Below are 15,187 nucleotides of genomic sequence, written 5' to 3'. Positions count from 1 at the left end.
GGTATCTAGGTATTATGCGAAAAGCCGTTGCGTATACCCTTATCCTGGATATTCTAAACTCTGTCGTAGTGCGTTTGCAAAATACCCACTTCAGGGCGTCATATTGGACAGCATTGATATGCCTTAAGCCGTATAATTTTGCGGCCTCACTTGTTCGCGAATTGGGGTTTTTGGCCACATTCGGGGCTTATGAAGTCAGTTGTTTCGAGAAATTTGCCACTCTCGAAAGCGCTGCAGCACCATCTCCCCAATGATCATATAGATGCTGTCATCATCTTCTGCGTGGAACGACAACGTAAAACATTCAGGATGCCCTATGATGCCAAGTCCTGCGCTTGTTCGAAGTTATCGCGGCTTATCGAGCAGGATTGTGCATGGCAAATGTTGAGCGCTTAACCAGACACCCATTTCATATCGTGTGTTACTGTGTCGCGAGTGAAACATTGAAGAACGTAATCTCGACGGATAGCTACGTCGACTGAGTGCGAAGACGTGTTTCAAGCAAATTTTCCAGTTGTATTGGCTTTGTAACAGGTTTCGCGTTTCCTTTGAGAATACCATCCCATGCCTGGGTATACGCACATAGCGCTGTGTAAACGACGGCCCGTGTTAGTCGTAGATGGCTAAGAAGCCGAACCCACGTGGCCGCCCTCGTTATGGAAGCGTCCGCATCTGGGCGGGCTACGCGCTTGCAGCGTCACGCCGGCAGCGCTGGCTAAAGCCCCTTAAACTTCGTAAAGTAGTGCCACGCTTTGAAGAATGCCGCCTCCTCCTCGCGCGCTCTGGTCGAGGCTGACGCCGCGTCGCTATTGGCCTAATAGCATCACGTGGACCCTCGCGCCGTGCATCAGCGCCATTTTTGCTCGAGAAGCGTCTACGGAGTGGCGAGGAGCGCATGTTGGCGCCGTTGCTACGCTCGAGCGGTGTAGGCGGCGCCACGGCCGAGGAGGGACGGGAAAGAGAGGAGAAACGAGGAGGAGTGAAGGCGGAGGAGGAGAGTGTCGCTACTTTACGAAGTTTAAGGGGTTTCAGCGCTGGCCAGTTCGTTGTGCTCGGTGGCGCTGCGGCGCAGCGGCGCGGTTGAGGAGGCGCGATTTGTTTGAGCGATAAGCACTACAGCCACGGAGGGGGAGGGAGGGCAGGCGCGTGGGGCCGCCGGGATTCGCAAGAGCCGGCGCCACGTCGTTCCGCCGTGCTCCTCCTCGCGGAGTGCGATCCCCTGACGGCCGTGCCACCGCAGGTGATCCGCGACGTGATCCAGAACCTGCACGAGACCAATCTGGTCACCCTCGCCCTGTCGCTGACGGCCATGGTGGTGTGCGCGGTGGTGCACGAGTGTGTGAACGCCCGCTACAAGGCCAAGCTCAAGATGCCCGTACCTGTCGACCTTCTTGTGGTGAGTCTTTCTTTTTCTTTCTTTTTCTTTTTTCCCCTTTTCTTTTAACAGCGAAGCTGTATACGCCTGCCGTCCAAGGAAATTTTTGTGTCGTTGGCGTGGTAAACAATACGTGGGCCGATCCTGGAGATAGCGAAATGCCGGGCCGACCCGCGGCGTAGGTGAGGCAGGCGTTAAGCACTCCCCGTACGGGGACCAATCCCAAAGATAGTGCAATGCCGGGCCGACCCGCGGCGTAAGTGAAGTTCGCCATTAAGGGGCCCACATACACAGCTTCGCTGGTCATCCTTCTTCACAGAGCGGGAGGGCACTGAGTGTTTTTAGTAAGCTTCGAAGCAAACCTCTTGAACATTTTAACGCACCGTCAGATGAGACGCCGTTTCTGTAGACATGACCACATTAGGCTTTGGGTGCACCGGTAATGGCATTGCAGTGCTGACTCAGCGACATTTTATTGCCGAGACATTGTTGTCCAGGCAAGACAATTAAGGGGCGGTGAAACTGCTTTGCCGTGCATTTTTTCAGCGGCCAAAGTGTTAAAAAAATTTCAATTTGTTTACGGAACGGCATATAGCCATCATCTGCGCGCAACTCATTCGTCTTCGTGATTGTTCTTTCTTTTCAGATAATTGCTGCGACTGCAATCAGCTATTTCTTCGAGTTCAATAAGGCGTACGGAGTACGAGTTATAGGATTTGTACCCACGGGGTAGGTACCTGTTCTCCTTCTGTTTATTTCCTCTCCTCCTTAACTTCCTATAACGTGAAATTACTGCCTGAAGAAAACCATTCGAATTGCAGTTAAAGATGCTTGTATGCGAAGTACGAACATCTAAAATTAATCTCTCTCATCGTCTCCTACTCCGGGTGAAATTTGCACTCATTTTAAGAAAACTGAAAACCAGCATCTATAGCACAAAACGATGCCTTTATATTCGTATGTTTTCGCGCTGAACAAACGCCGACTCGCAGGCGAACCGTTTTGCATCTTAGGGCAGTTTGCAAAACAGACGCTATTGCAGAGATGATGACTTCATTAGGCACTTAAATGAATGCAGCCGCACTAGTTTCTTGGCGTGTTCATTCTCGTTGGAAGCACCATGCGCAAAGCGTTGTTTTTCGAGTCAGGGATGGCTACGCGGCTGACTTTTCTTTTTTTTTTTTGACCGGATGACCTCACATGTTGCGAAAATTACGATTTCTGTCGCTTAATCGTCCCGGTAATCGAGCTCAGATCCGGGGTATCGCAAAATCGCGACGACGAGCTAGAAGAGGTTAAATATGCTCTACATAACACAATCCACATTTCGGTGACGATCGCCTTCGAGCAGAGAACGTTGCACCGAGCGTGACGCTCGACTGTGACGTCGTTGGGCAGAAAGCGCATTCGATGAAAACCTGCGCTGCCCGGTCAATGCACTCGACAGCAACCTGACGTGGAACCAACGTCACATGAAGTATCGCCACCGAGAAAGTTGTTTTCACGCTTTCGTTTTCTTTGCTGCATCGTCCAGTCCCCGAATCCCTGAGTCTGCGTTCCCGAAATCGATGGTTCCAATATCGGCCGGGAGAACCGCTCAACTCGGCTGTGACACTTCGCTGCAAAGCATCACACGGTGTTCTTCTATCGATCGATGAAACGCTGCAAGGCCTCGTACTGCGGCCTTATAGAGTTTTCACATATATACAGCATGGTACCGTTGTCGTAGTGGTCGAGTGAACCTTTTTCCTGTGATAAGGCTTGTATGGAGTTCTGTTGTGAACACAGGAATGGTATGACGTCTGAAAATTTAGTCGCGGGGGCGCGCGAGGCACTGAAACGAATATAATACGGTGCATTTCTAATGGTCGCGTAACATACTTCTCGGACTGCCACCCTTTTGAAAACAAACTCTGTGATGAGCTTTTGGCATGTCGTTGGCTAGCGAACTTCCCGAAAAGCGTGAAACGACCCGAGTATTATCATGCTGACGAAACCATTAGGCGCGTGTCCAGGAGTTTTTTCAGCATATTCAATTTATAGTATTGACTTCTCTTTCTTCACTTCTCATACTCAGCTACTTTCTTCGTCTGTTCCATTCCTTTTTTGTTGTTGTTGTTGTTGCAGGTTCCCCACGCCTTCGGTGCCTCGTGCCGATCTCATGGCGAAGCTTGTCCTCAACGGATTCGTGATCGCCATCGTGTCCTTCACCATAGCGCTGTCCATGGCCAAGCTTTTCGCCAAGAGGCATCACTACCAGATAGACCCCAACCAGGTTAGGGTCCCGGGCGCGCGTTACTGGTCGAACAGTAACGCGCGCCCACACCTAAAGGCGCTTTACACCTAAAGCAGCCTTTTTTTTTTTATGACAACTGCCGTGGCGAGGAGCTCGGTTTTAATTTCTACCGCTCGTTTCATACCAAGCCGTCACAGACACGGGCGTGCTAGTACGCGGGTGTTTGTGAGTATGTGGGCGCTATTAGCATTCTCGCCTGAATGAGATGCGGGTCCAGCGATAATAGACAGCAAACACGACGCTACACTGAAGGACAGAGCGCTGCAGCGACGTGTGAGCCGTGAGACAGTGGTTTACGAGGTGTTCAAACATCCGGGAACGCGGCCAGCGAGTGAGACGGCGCAGCCACGGCCCGTATGAGGCACACATACTGCGTTCGGAGTTCTAAACGCGAGACCCGCGCTCCAGGTTGGCCGTGGCGCGGCGCGATTCTGTTGTATATATATATATATATATATATATATATATATATATATATATATATATATATATATATATGAGCCTAGTTCGAAGTCTGGAAAAACTGATCGAATGCCGCAAAAGCTAATGCAAAGTTCGTAGTTGCGTTTTTGATATGCTGAAGTGAAGTTTCAGCTTGAGAACAGTGTAGCGAACCAATTGCTGATTAATTATTTACTATAATAATTACGTGGTAATTACGTTCTTAGGTTCTTTCGGTTCTTTTTTCTTCTGCTAATGTACTCTCGATGGCCAGAAATAAATGCCAACATTTCTTTTTTCCAATTTTCCTTGATGTCAATCTGTGTTTCGGCATTACAGGGCTAAAAGTGTTGACGAATGCGGCGACACGAGATCACAAAACAATCACACAAGAAAAGAATTCTGAGGCACTTGCACCGCATCCTTAAAAAATCTGGAGTTTTACGTGCCAGAACCGAATCTGATTGTCAGGCGCACCGTGGTGGAGGACTGCGGATTAATTTTGACCACCTCGGGTTCATTACTGTGCGCCCAATTAACGGTGTACGGGCGTTCTTGCATTTCGCCCCCATCGAAATGCGGCCGCGCCGTCACCGGAGATTTGACCCCACCTTCTGGAGCTTAGCATCACAAAGCCAAGGACGTTTAAGCCACCAAGGCTGGTGCGCCGCCTTCTCGAGGCGGTGCAAGACGTCGCATACTGGGTGGGTACTTGCTCTGAGCAAGTTTATTTAATATCGTTTCTGAAGCAGGGCGAAATCGGTAGCAGCAAAGTGAACGATGAAAACAAATTTTTCAAAGGATTCGGCCGTTCTGATAATTCGCACCATGTTTTTCCTTCCCTTAACTGCTCTCCTTTCTATGCTGACCTTTCTTTGTTTTTTCACACTCCGCTTTCCTCCATCCCTTGCAGGAGCTGAATGCGCTGGGCGCGGCGAATGTGATCACGGCCTTCCTGGGCTGTTACCCGTGTGCCGTGTCTCTGTCGCGGAGCTCCGTTCAAGAGAAAGCCGGCGGTCAGACGCAGGTAAAGAGCGCGGATGCATATGTGCTGTTTGGGTATGACGACGTTTTAGAGCGCAGATGCCTTTAGGCTCTTCACACGTTTGCCATGGTCTATAAGCTTTTAGAGGTACACATTTTCACATTCTAGTGCAATAAGAAGTTATTATGTTTTATACTTCTACTCTATGTGTTTTCTCCACCCACGTAGATAAGAACGAATGTTTTATAGCCTGCTTTTGAGAGGTATAAGAATGTCGTAGTTTCGCCTGACAGGCGAAGCATTGATTGCGATAGCAGTTTATTAGACAGCTATACGAATTATTAAGGATAGTAGTCTTATCGGCCGTGTAGACAGTTGTAAACATTGCCTTACTAAATATATTAGCAAGCATGGTGTCACGCTCGCGCAGGCAAACATGAACACATTTCACTCGACGACCGCGGCCATTCGCTGTAGGAACGCTGACGTGACAAAGAGCGGCAGGAACGGGGAGCGAATTGCCCTGCGTGCTGTCTCTCGCATCAACGCTAGCCACGCGAGCGAGAACACAGCATACACGAGGCCATCAGCTATCTCAGGTTGCTATCCCTTCCTTTGCATCACCGCAGGTTGCTTCCAATATAGAGCACGCGCGGCCACGCTAAGCTGCTCCATGCACAGCCGCTGCCTGAGTAGAAGAGGGAAAGCGCGCCGACCTGTACCCAAAACCGCTTAAACTTCGTAAAGTAGTGCCACGCTTTGAAGAACGCCGTCTCCTCCTCGCGCGCTCTGGCCGAGGCCGACGCCGCGTCGCTATTGGCCTAATAGCATCACGTGGGCCGTCGCGCCGTGCACCAGCGCCATTTTTGCTCGAGAAGCGTCTACGGAGTGGCGAGGAGCGCATGCTGGCGCCGTTGCTGCGCTCGAGCTGTGTAGGCTGCGCCACGGTCGAGAAGGAAGCGTCAAAGAGAGGAAAAACAAGGAGGAGTGAAGGCGGAGGAGGAGGGTGTCGCTACTTTACGAAGCTTACGGGGCTTCAGCTGTACCCCACCCCCTCCAAGTGCGTACACATCTCCCTTCTCCTCTCCCTCCTCTCCCCTTAGCGCGCGCGAGATCAAGCCACAACGCTCCTCGGCTCACCATTGCACGCTTTCTCTCGCACCCACAGTATACGGCGCGCCGCCACTATCTTATCGCGCGTGTATTTTATACTGAACACCACGGCGACGACGACAGCGAATGTTTGCCTCGAGTGCCCGCGTAATTGCTATTCCAATAATTAAATAAATTAAAAAGAAGTGTGATGCGATGGAATGGTTTGCGCGATTGTTTCACGCTTTCCGTGGCTTCTTTCATTTCAGGTCTCAGCGTTAATAGCGTCGGGTATTCTTATCATCGTCATGGTGGCGGCTGGACCGCTCTTCAGGACACTGCCCAACGTGAGTTTCATGCCCCCGAACTATATCTGCGAATTAATTTAGGCGTCCGTACCAACGCCGAGAAGGCGGCAGAGTGCCATTCGGCCGTGGAAGTATATAGGCATGGATGCATCACAAACAAAAACAGGGGAAATTGTTTGCGTTGCAGGCGTACAGTTAAAAAAAATTATAGGGTTTTACTTGCCAAAACCACTTTCTGATTATGAGGCACGCCGTAGTGGAGGACTCCGGAAATTTCGACCACCTGGGGTTCTTTAACGTGCACCTAAATCTAAGTACACGGGTGTTTTCGCATTTCGCCCCCATCGAAATGCGGCCGCCGTGGCCGGGATTCGATCCCGCGACCTCGTACTCAGCAGCCCAACACCATAGCCACTGAGCAACCACGGCGGGGAGGCGTACAGTTCAGCCACACTGCTGTGCAAATGCAACACTTCATACCTCCCCACTCCCACCTTATGTGGTTAAAAAGGCATTCACTTGAGCCTGAGCATATGCAGGACCTGGTTGTAGAGGTACAATAATCTGCCACTTGAGCCAAAATATTATTATTATTATTATTATTATTATTATTATTACTATTATTATTATTATTATTATTATTATTATTATTATTATTATTATTATTATTATTATTATTATTATTATTATTATTATTATTATTGCCGTGGCTTGTCTATGAATGGTAGAAACGCTGGAAAATGGGTTTCTTTGAGTTTTCGCGTAACATAATTATGCTTTCTGCCACTTGAGCCAAAAGCTTTATTATTATTGTTGTTGTTCTTTTGATTAAGCCACGCCCATACCATACCTCCGTTTTAGTTGGAACCTTCCGTTACAAGAACTCATAACGCTTACTTTGTTGCTTTCGCAACTGTGCTTAACGAATTCAACTGGCGCTAGTCAACAGAATTTAGTTCCTTGTATGATCGCGCGTGTTTATAAAAATGTAAATGTTTTATTTTATATGGCAGTGCACTGTGGTAATTTAAAGATGTAAATGTTTTATTTTGTATGACAGTGCACTGTGTTAACGCTAATTATGCACCCTTTACTGTTCTTGCTTTCAGTGTATCTTATCTGCAGTCATCATAGTAGCCCTTAAAGGGATGTTGTTTCAAGTTAAGGACTGCGTCAACACGTGGAAGGTGTCACGTCTGGACGCGGTAAGTATACAATTCGAACTGTAATTAAATGCGAAATACGGCCGGCATGTCGTTTCATACTAAGTTCGTTCCAACTCCCGGTTGCTCAAGTCGGACTCTTTCTTTTTTGTTCAAGCTCACCTGGATAATCACGTTCATGTCCGTCGTTTTACTTGACATCGACATCGGCATCGCCGCAGGCATCGGCTTCTCGGTCGTCACCGTCATTCTGCGAACGCTGGTGTAAGTTCCCTGCTTTGAGCATGCGCGTGTGCATTGATTGCTTAGCTGGTTGTCTAACTTTAGAGGCTGCTTTTTTTTTGCAGTATGTTCTTATGCAAAATGTCAGAATCTAAAGAAAGTGAACTTGTCATATTGATGCCTTTAAATTCGCTTCCGTTACTCTTTATGACCGGCGCGTCATCATATGCAACCCTGCGCCATATTGAAAGTACGCAGTTACATGTATAAGAAGGCGTCCATCGTTCTTTGTTTTATGCTTACTTCAAGCCTTCTCAGAAGACGGGACTTGGGTCGCTGAAAATCTATTGAAATCTAGTCTAATAAATGCTGTCTTCATTCATTTTAAATAAGGCTCACTTCCTCATTCTCTTTCTCGGACATGTATTTACTTGCGTGAATTGCTTTGTAGCTACAATATCAAGAAGGGGACCGACATATGGAGTAGCACACTGGGGAGTAATAGTTGTAATAGGTGCAAACAGAGATGAAGTGCTTCAGAAAGGCCAGCCTTTCCGAGGCTACCAAGCGCTGTGCAAACAAAGCTCCTTATTTTACATTTGTTTGGCCGTTTCCTGCTTTGAATTTCGAAGCCCCTTAGAAATTGTGGCTCGCCGTGTATATTTAGTCAATAGGAATCGCTCTAATATTTCCTGCAAGAGAAAGCAGAGCAGAAGCAAGAGGAAACACCAAATGGAGGCTCATGCCTCAAAATAGAGGCATGATAACTGATGACTAGCATGATAACTAATGACTGGGCATGATAACTAACGACTGCGATAAAGAGCAGGAAAAAATTTATTGTTAGCACTTCATACTCTGCAGTAGGTCCAATATGCAAAACGTTTACACGCGATAAATGGAAAGTAAGCCGCTAATTTTACTTTTTTTTTCGAACACAAGAAAGTTATTCTTGAAATCAGTAAGTTGATCTCGGTGATCCAATAGTTCAAGAAGTAAGTTCCTCCTGTGTGTCTTTTGAACTGTACTTGCATCTCGTTTCACTCGATTCTGAACGTTTATTGTAGCTCACTAGCATGACACGATACGATATGTTCGTGAACGCTGCCGCTCTCGCCAAGTTTCTTCACTTATATGGTATGTTCACTTATATGTCATATTCACTCATATGTCATATGACACGTTCTGGCCCCCTTGTTTTGATTTGCTGCACAGTCTTGAACCTCTTTCTTTCTCGCAGTGCCGTACTACGCCAGTGTCTTCTTTTCTTCTTCCTCGCCCGAAATAATAGCATCACCTTAATGCAGGCCTTACGTCTCTTTCCTGGGAAACGTTCCTGACTCGGACATCTACTTGGACGTTAAACGATATAAAAAGGTAAGCGCTCTACATTTTACAGCGTAGCGCATTGTCGAGTTTGCGTCATTCCGAGTACGGACCTCTGTACGGACCTCTGTGCAATCATAAAAACGCCCGTATGCAAAATTTTTTTTTCGTTTTTTAATGAAAGAAAGCTTTCCTAACTGCGCTCGTTGCCGAACGCGAATATTTGTATGGCTCTTTCCCAAGACAAACTTGACAGCATTGTTTAACGAGAGTTTAAAGCTGACTAAGCTGGTTTTCGCTCAACCGAACAAACAGCGCAGGTGACGCGTGACCCGTCCTCTGCACTGAACAGCTTGTCTTAGGTATTCTTGCTGATGCCACACGACTGACATCCCACGTCTCTGCAATGGCTACAGCTTTGAATTTTTTTTCTTCTTCTCTCGACTTCTCGATCAATAATGCGGACTCAATTTAAGCTCGTCGTGTTTTTGCAGTCCTTCTATGCACAGTTTCTTTTTAGCCTTATTAATGCTTCGCCACTTGCTCAAGCTCCTCTACCTTCATATTGTCACCCATATTGTCAGGTAGCCTATTCTTCACGACTGTTTGCTCTTATCATGCAACAGTAGTTTACAGATCGAAAAGTATTTGCTGTGCCCGCGCGTTTGTACGTTCTGTTACGCGGTCATCGTCACCGCAATGTCGGCAGTGACGACATCGTCGTGTCGTAGTCACAGCACCCCCTCATTCTCGTCTTCACCCTCGCCATATGGCCTACAAAAAGCAAAACTTCGCACACCACCGTCACTGGGGTCTTACGCTAACCCATTGGGCCATTGGTGTTGTCCAAAACGTGGTGGTGCTGATGTGTTTGCGGCTCCTGCAATCGCTTCCGGCGCTTGCAGTAGACAGAGGCATGGCCTTCGAGATTGGCTTCCGTTTCTCTGAGAAAACCGTCGCTGTGGGGCTCACTTGACAACCGTCATGTACCGAGGTTCTACTCGGAGCCTAATGATCTTACGGCGCTATCGCTGAGCCTTGGCGTTTGGCAATGTGTGCGGAGTTTTGTAGCGCCACTCATGGATTGTAAGCTTGGTGAAGTCTTAGCATCGCCAGTGGGCTATGGACGAAAACGACGTTGAGTGCATTGCAAGCATGGAGGAATGATTCTGTTTCTGTCCTCCACGATTGCAAACAAGTTGTTCTTGAAAGAGCTTGGCATCCACAAGATAATGGCATTTGCTATGATATCCTGCGCTGATTTCGGTGTAATGACTTCTGAGCCAGAAAAATATTGCTGGTTAGTTTTTTTTTATATTAGTTTAGCTTAGTTTATTCTTGCACTGAATATGGTTATCATTTTTCCCAGGCTCACGAGATTCCGCGGGTCAAGATCTTCCACTTCAGCTCGGCGCTGTACTTCGCCAACAGGGACGTGTTCAAGAACAGTCTCATGGAACCCATCATCGGCAACAGCGAGTACGTTTGCTGTTGGGGGACTTGCACTGTCACCTGCACAGGGGTGAAAGCCCCTGTCCAAATGTGTGTTCTGCGAGATCGAAGCTGATTCGTGACAGCGATATTGCTTTTATTTTGTCGGCCCTCTGTAAGGCCCGGCATGAAAGGGAAGTACGAGGGCTATTCTTTTTTTTTTTTCAATGTACGATCGGTCGCGAAATCAAAACCACAGTGAAAATCTAAATTCTTTTGTTTGGAACATTTAGATACACTTCCCAGCTACTTGTCTACATAGTCGCCGCTCCAATAGAGGCATCTGTCGTAGCGTGGCGCCAACTTTCTCGTACCCTCGCCGTAGAAAGCAGCTGGCTGTGCTTTCAGCCAATTCTGTACGCTATTCTGCAGCTCATTGTCTGGCTCAAACCCTTACCCTCCTAGGCACCGTGTCATGTGAACAAAGAGATGGTAATCAGAGGAAGCAAAGTCCGGGATGTACGGTGACTGATCAAACATTTCCCGTAGAAAACGCCGTAGGCGCTTCTTTGTTGCAGCTGCACTGTGGGGCCGCGCGTTTTCACAACGAAGGACAATGCCTGATGAGAACATTCCTCGTCACTTGTTCTGAATTGCCTTTCGTACACGTTTAAGAGCAACGCCGTACGAGGCTGCAGTGACACTTAACAATTTTGCAAGGTTGAAGGGATTGTCGTGCCACGTTCCGTGAATTCCACGAAGAGAGCATCATTACTGCCCTAGGAAACAGTATCCATACACTTCCGGCTGGGGAACGTTCGCTTGAGCTTCTTTGCTTTCGGGGAATCAGAATGCGTCCACTGTTTGTATTGCTATTTTGTTTCTTCAGTTTCGAAACAAACAGTTCCTCACAAAGTCTTCTTCATCGTGGTAGCGGCGGAGAAACGTTAAGGCTGCGCCCATTCGCTGTGTTTTGTGATGGTCGGTCAGCGTCTTGGGAACCCACCTCGCACAGAGTTTCTCGCTCATTATGGTGTGAACAACTGACCGTGAAATTTCGGGCAACGAATCACTCAACGCAGAAACTGTGAACCGACAACTTTCTCGAATCGCCCGATCCTCTCGCTGAACAAGATCGTCCGCTGACACTCGCTTCCTTCCCTGCCCGCCTGCATCACGAACGTGTGGGCGTCCTGCTTCAAAGTCCCTGCACCTACGCCGCACTTTTGCTGTGTACTCATGAACGTTGTACCGAACACATTTCTGATTCGTCGATGAGAATGTCGGCAGTATTGCACCCCTTGGTATGCATAAATCGAATGGCAGCACGCACTTCACATTTAGCAGGAGACTCTGTTGTTTGAGGCATCTTTACACGTGCTCACTCCACGCCCAGAATCGACGACTGCGACCTCATGCAGTCCACGGGCACACATACAGACACTGCGCAACACATCAGCGCACGGCGTCGTCGGATTTTCAGTGGTTTTCATTTCGCGACCGATCGGACCTCGAAAGAAACAAACCCTCGTACATTAAACGCAACTTAATAGATTCGCCTTCAGCGTCAAATGAAAACTTGAAGTTCAACGTGTAATGAAAATTACAAACAGTACCTTTACGCTTATCAAGTTTTAAAAGCATACTAAAGAGTTTAGAGCTAAATAAGTTTAGAGCAGGGTAGCGTGCCTTCAAAACTCAGATTTCAATTCGTTTGGCTGAAAAACGGATTGTCCCTCAATAAACCAGAAGCAAAAGTTTTGATACCTCGGCACTGCAGCTCCAGAAGTGCACCTCCTGAGGCCTCTTGGGGTCTGTTGCTTGGTGCCCGCGTAACTCAATGCGTATCGGAGTTCAGCAAATTGAAAATTTCTCGCAGGAACGTAATTAACAAATTAGGGTTTCATTGATATATGTAACGACAACCTAACTGAGAGCATATTAGGCAAATTTCAGCTCTATTGTAATAAAATGCTCGGTTCCTGGGCAGGTTAATTGCATCAATAGGTCATCCATTTAAATTGTCAGCACTGGAGTTTTATTGCCACATAGCAGAAATTTGCCACTCTGCCTTTTTTTTAATTAAAGAAAAGCAAACAAAATGACAAAGTGGCACCGATGTTAGAATATGTGTTGCATGAGTTATTGTGAGGTAGAATGGAAAAAATTTCTCCATTACATGATAAAAAGAACTAAAGTCAGCAAGACACTATCGTTTACTGCCGTTACGACCTGTCTGAGGGGCATCCCAGATGTCCTTATTGCTTCGAAATAGAAGCACCAGACAAAAGTCTTAGAAGAGCGGTTTTTCGACGCATTCAAATAGTCAAACGAAAGTGTGAGTTGGAAAAGTCCGGCTGTTTTTCCTGAAAAAGTCGGAAGTACCGCTATGCCTCTGGCAAGAAGTGCAGCGTCGTGAATTCGTTCGCTCTTTACAGGAGATACAAATGGATGCAAGTACAGATCGCTCATGTTGACTCTCAGGGCAGCATGTGCGACCATGCCCGGGCAGTCCGCCACTGTTATGTTCAAATTCGTTCAGACAACTACGGAACAATGGCCAAAACAGTACTCATAACGCCGGCTGTCACTATATGTGTATAGCTTTCTGGTGCCTCCGTAGAATGTATTTACTTATTACTTACCTTCGGTGCCCGAAGGCGTCACAAAAGGGAGTGATGAAAGATGAAAAAAAGAAAAAATAGTACAAATCATATGCGATTGGTGCGGGCGGGGGCAACATTTTTCGGGATCTAGGAACGTGTGTCAAGCTTCATTCTTGCACAGCCTCTGACTAAGCAAGCGCCTGGCATCGCGCTAGCTTGCACACGAACGTGACAGGATGCATCGACGCCAGTCGCTTGCTACGCCAGAGGGCGCAAGCATGCAGCTTGGCAGGCGCTCGCAGATTCCGAAAAATTCTTTTCCTGCGTGCGCATGCAGCAATGTTAAATGGCAGATCTTAATGTGAAAGCGCTGAGAATGGTGACGGTGGAGTTGGCTTCATTCATTGGATGTCTTGGGTATGAAAGAGTAAAAAGAAAAAAATTAGTTTGGCAATGAGGGAGGTCCACTTTCTAGCGATGATTAGTATGAGATGAGTTGGCTCATTTAGGAGCTCATCTTTTAGGTGTGGATCATGAAAAATTTTCGGGAACAAGGACAAACGGGACATTTTTACTGCACTGGGAGAGGTTAGGGAAATGCGGAGTGACATTCATCCAAGGTGCGATGAAAAAGCGGCAATAATTTGAGAAAATAAAACGCGTTACTACGGTGCTTCACTGTTTCTTGATTGATTAGTAAGCGATTCTTGACAGGCATGCCACAGCGTACCTTCAAACTCAAGCTTAGCATTTTAAAGTGTCTTGTATAGCAGCGTTTGTTGAAGAGACGACAATGGCGTTTAATATATTGCGGCCGAAAGAGCTTATTTCGCATACGGGCCAAAAATCACGTATTAGGCGATACGATAAGTACGCAAGCGTGATTGCTTTGAAACAACTCAGTATTTGGGTGCAGCTGGAAATGCCGATCACTACATTGCTGCCGGCTTCTATACAACCGATCGAACGCGCGAATCGTTTCTTAATAATATGTTTTCACGTACATTCTATGTCTTTCCTTACCGCAGTGAAACGCGCAGTCTTCTTGAAGACCAAGGGAAATACAACGCTGCCGATGAAGGATCCATAGCGGCTGTCATCCTGGATTGCTCAGCTTGCGTCTACATCGACTCCTCGGGAATCGAAACGCTAAAGGAGGTGAGCGTCGTCCCGTTGGACATCAACGGGACACAGCTAAACGCTGCTGTAACTGACGTCACCAGATAAGGCGATTATTGCGGTGTCGATTCCCTCTACGCATTGACTTAGAAAGTAGGGCCGGGACACAAAAGCAGCTTGTGTACCCAAGAACTGAAAGACTGCTTGGGTTTTGCCGGTACCTGAACGGAGCGCCAGCCCCTTCCCTCCCATAACTTAAAATTCTCCACTAGAGAGTTTTGGAATAGCGTCTCCAAGCGAATTTGGGTACCAAGAATCCCAGACGCATTTGCACGCATTTTTTGCGTTCTCTTGCACTCTCGGCGTTCTTTTGCATGCTTGATCGAAAACGTCCGCTAACTTTGGGTCACATATTTCTATATCTTGTATGCATCATAAGGTTTCGAAATATGGGACGCTAGGTGGGGGGGGGGGGACGTTATCGGTCCCGAAGCCATGCACGTGCTTTGAGAGACGCCGCAATTGGAGACGCAAGGTGGCTACGGATATTACTTTTGACAAGCTTGCTTCTTTAACTTGCGCCCAACTGAAGCACGGTCGTTTCTGCTGCATTCTTCTCCCCACCGGAATGCTGCTATAACGGCTGAGAGTCGAACCCGCAACCTTGAGCTCAACCGCTGGCCGTTAAAGCCGCTAAGCTATCGCGGTAGGCGACATTATTATTATTATTATTATTATTATTATTATTATTATTATTATTATTATTATTATTATTATTGCAACACAATGGGAAAGAAGACTACACCTCAAAATGTCGGCTGCA

The 15,187-nt window shown here is 47.3% G+C and overlaps 1 protein-coding gene across 14 annotated transcripts in view; it reads left to right on the top strand.

Moving 5' to 3' along the window:
* LOC135910807 (prestin-like) overlaps positions 1–15,187 on the top strand; it is a 271,569-nt gene that overhangs the window by 250,465 nt on the left and 5,917 nt on the right. For all 14 annotated transcript variants that reach the window (XM_065442913.2, XM_065442918.2, XM_065442916.2 and 11 more), the window contains exons 8-17: positions 1,241–1,396; positions 2,022–2,104; positions 3,503–3,650; positions 5,026–5,139; positions 6,459–6,536; positions 7,607–7,702; positions 7,818–7,924; positions 9,190–9,259; positions 10,578–10,687; positions 14,274–14,403. In XM_065442913.2, the coding sequence (XP_065298985.1) occupies positions 1,241–1,396; positions 2,022–2,104; positions 3,503–3,650; positions 5,026–5,139; positions 6,459–6,536; positions 7,607–7,702; positions 7,818–7,924; positions 9,190–9,259; positions 10,578–10,687; positions 14,274–14,403 (1,092 nt within the window). The remainder of the gene's footprint in view (positions 1–1,240; positions 1,397–2,021; positions 2,105–3,502; positions 3,651–5,025; positions 5,140–6,458; positions 6,537–7,606; positions 7,703–7,817; positions 7,925–9,189; positions 9,260–10,577; positions 10,688–14,273; positions 14,404–15,187) is intronic.

The sequence above is a fragment of the Dermacentor albipictus genome, chromosome 5 (genome assembly GCF_038994185.2).
Source record: "Dermacentor albipictus isolate Rhodes 1998 colony chromosome 5, USDA_Dalb.pri_finalv2, whole genome shotgun sequence".
Classification (NCBI taxonomy): Eukaryota; Metazoa; Arthropoda; class Arachnida; order Ixodida; family Ixodidae; genus Dermacentor; species Dermacentor albipictus.
This window is presented reverse-complemented; position numbering and strand designations above follow the sequence as displayed.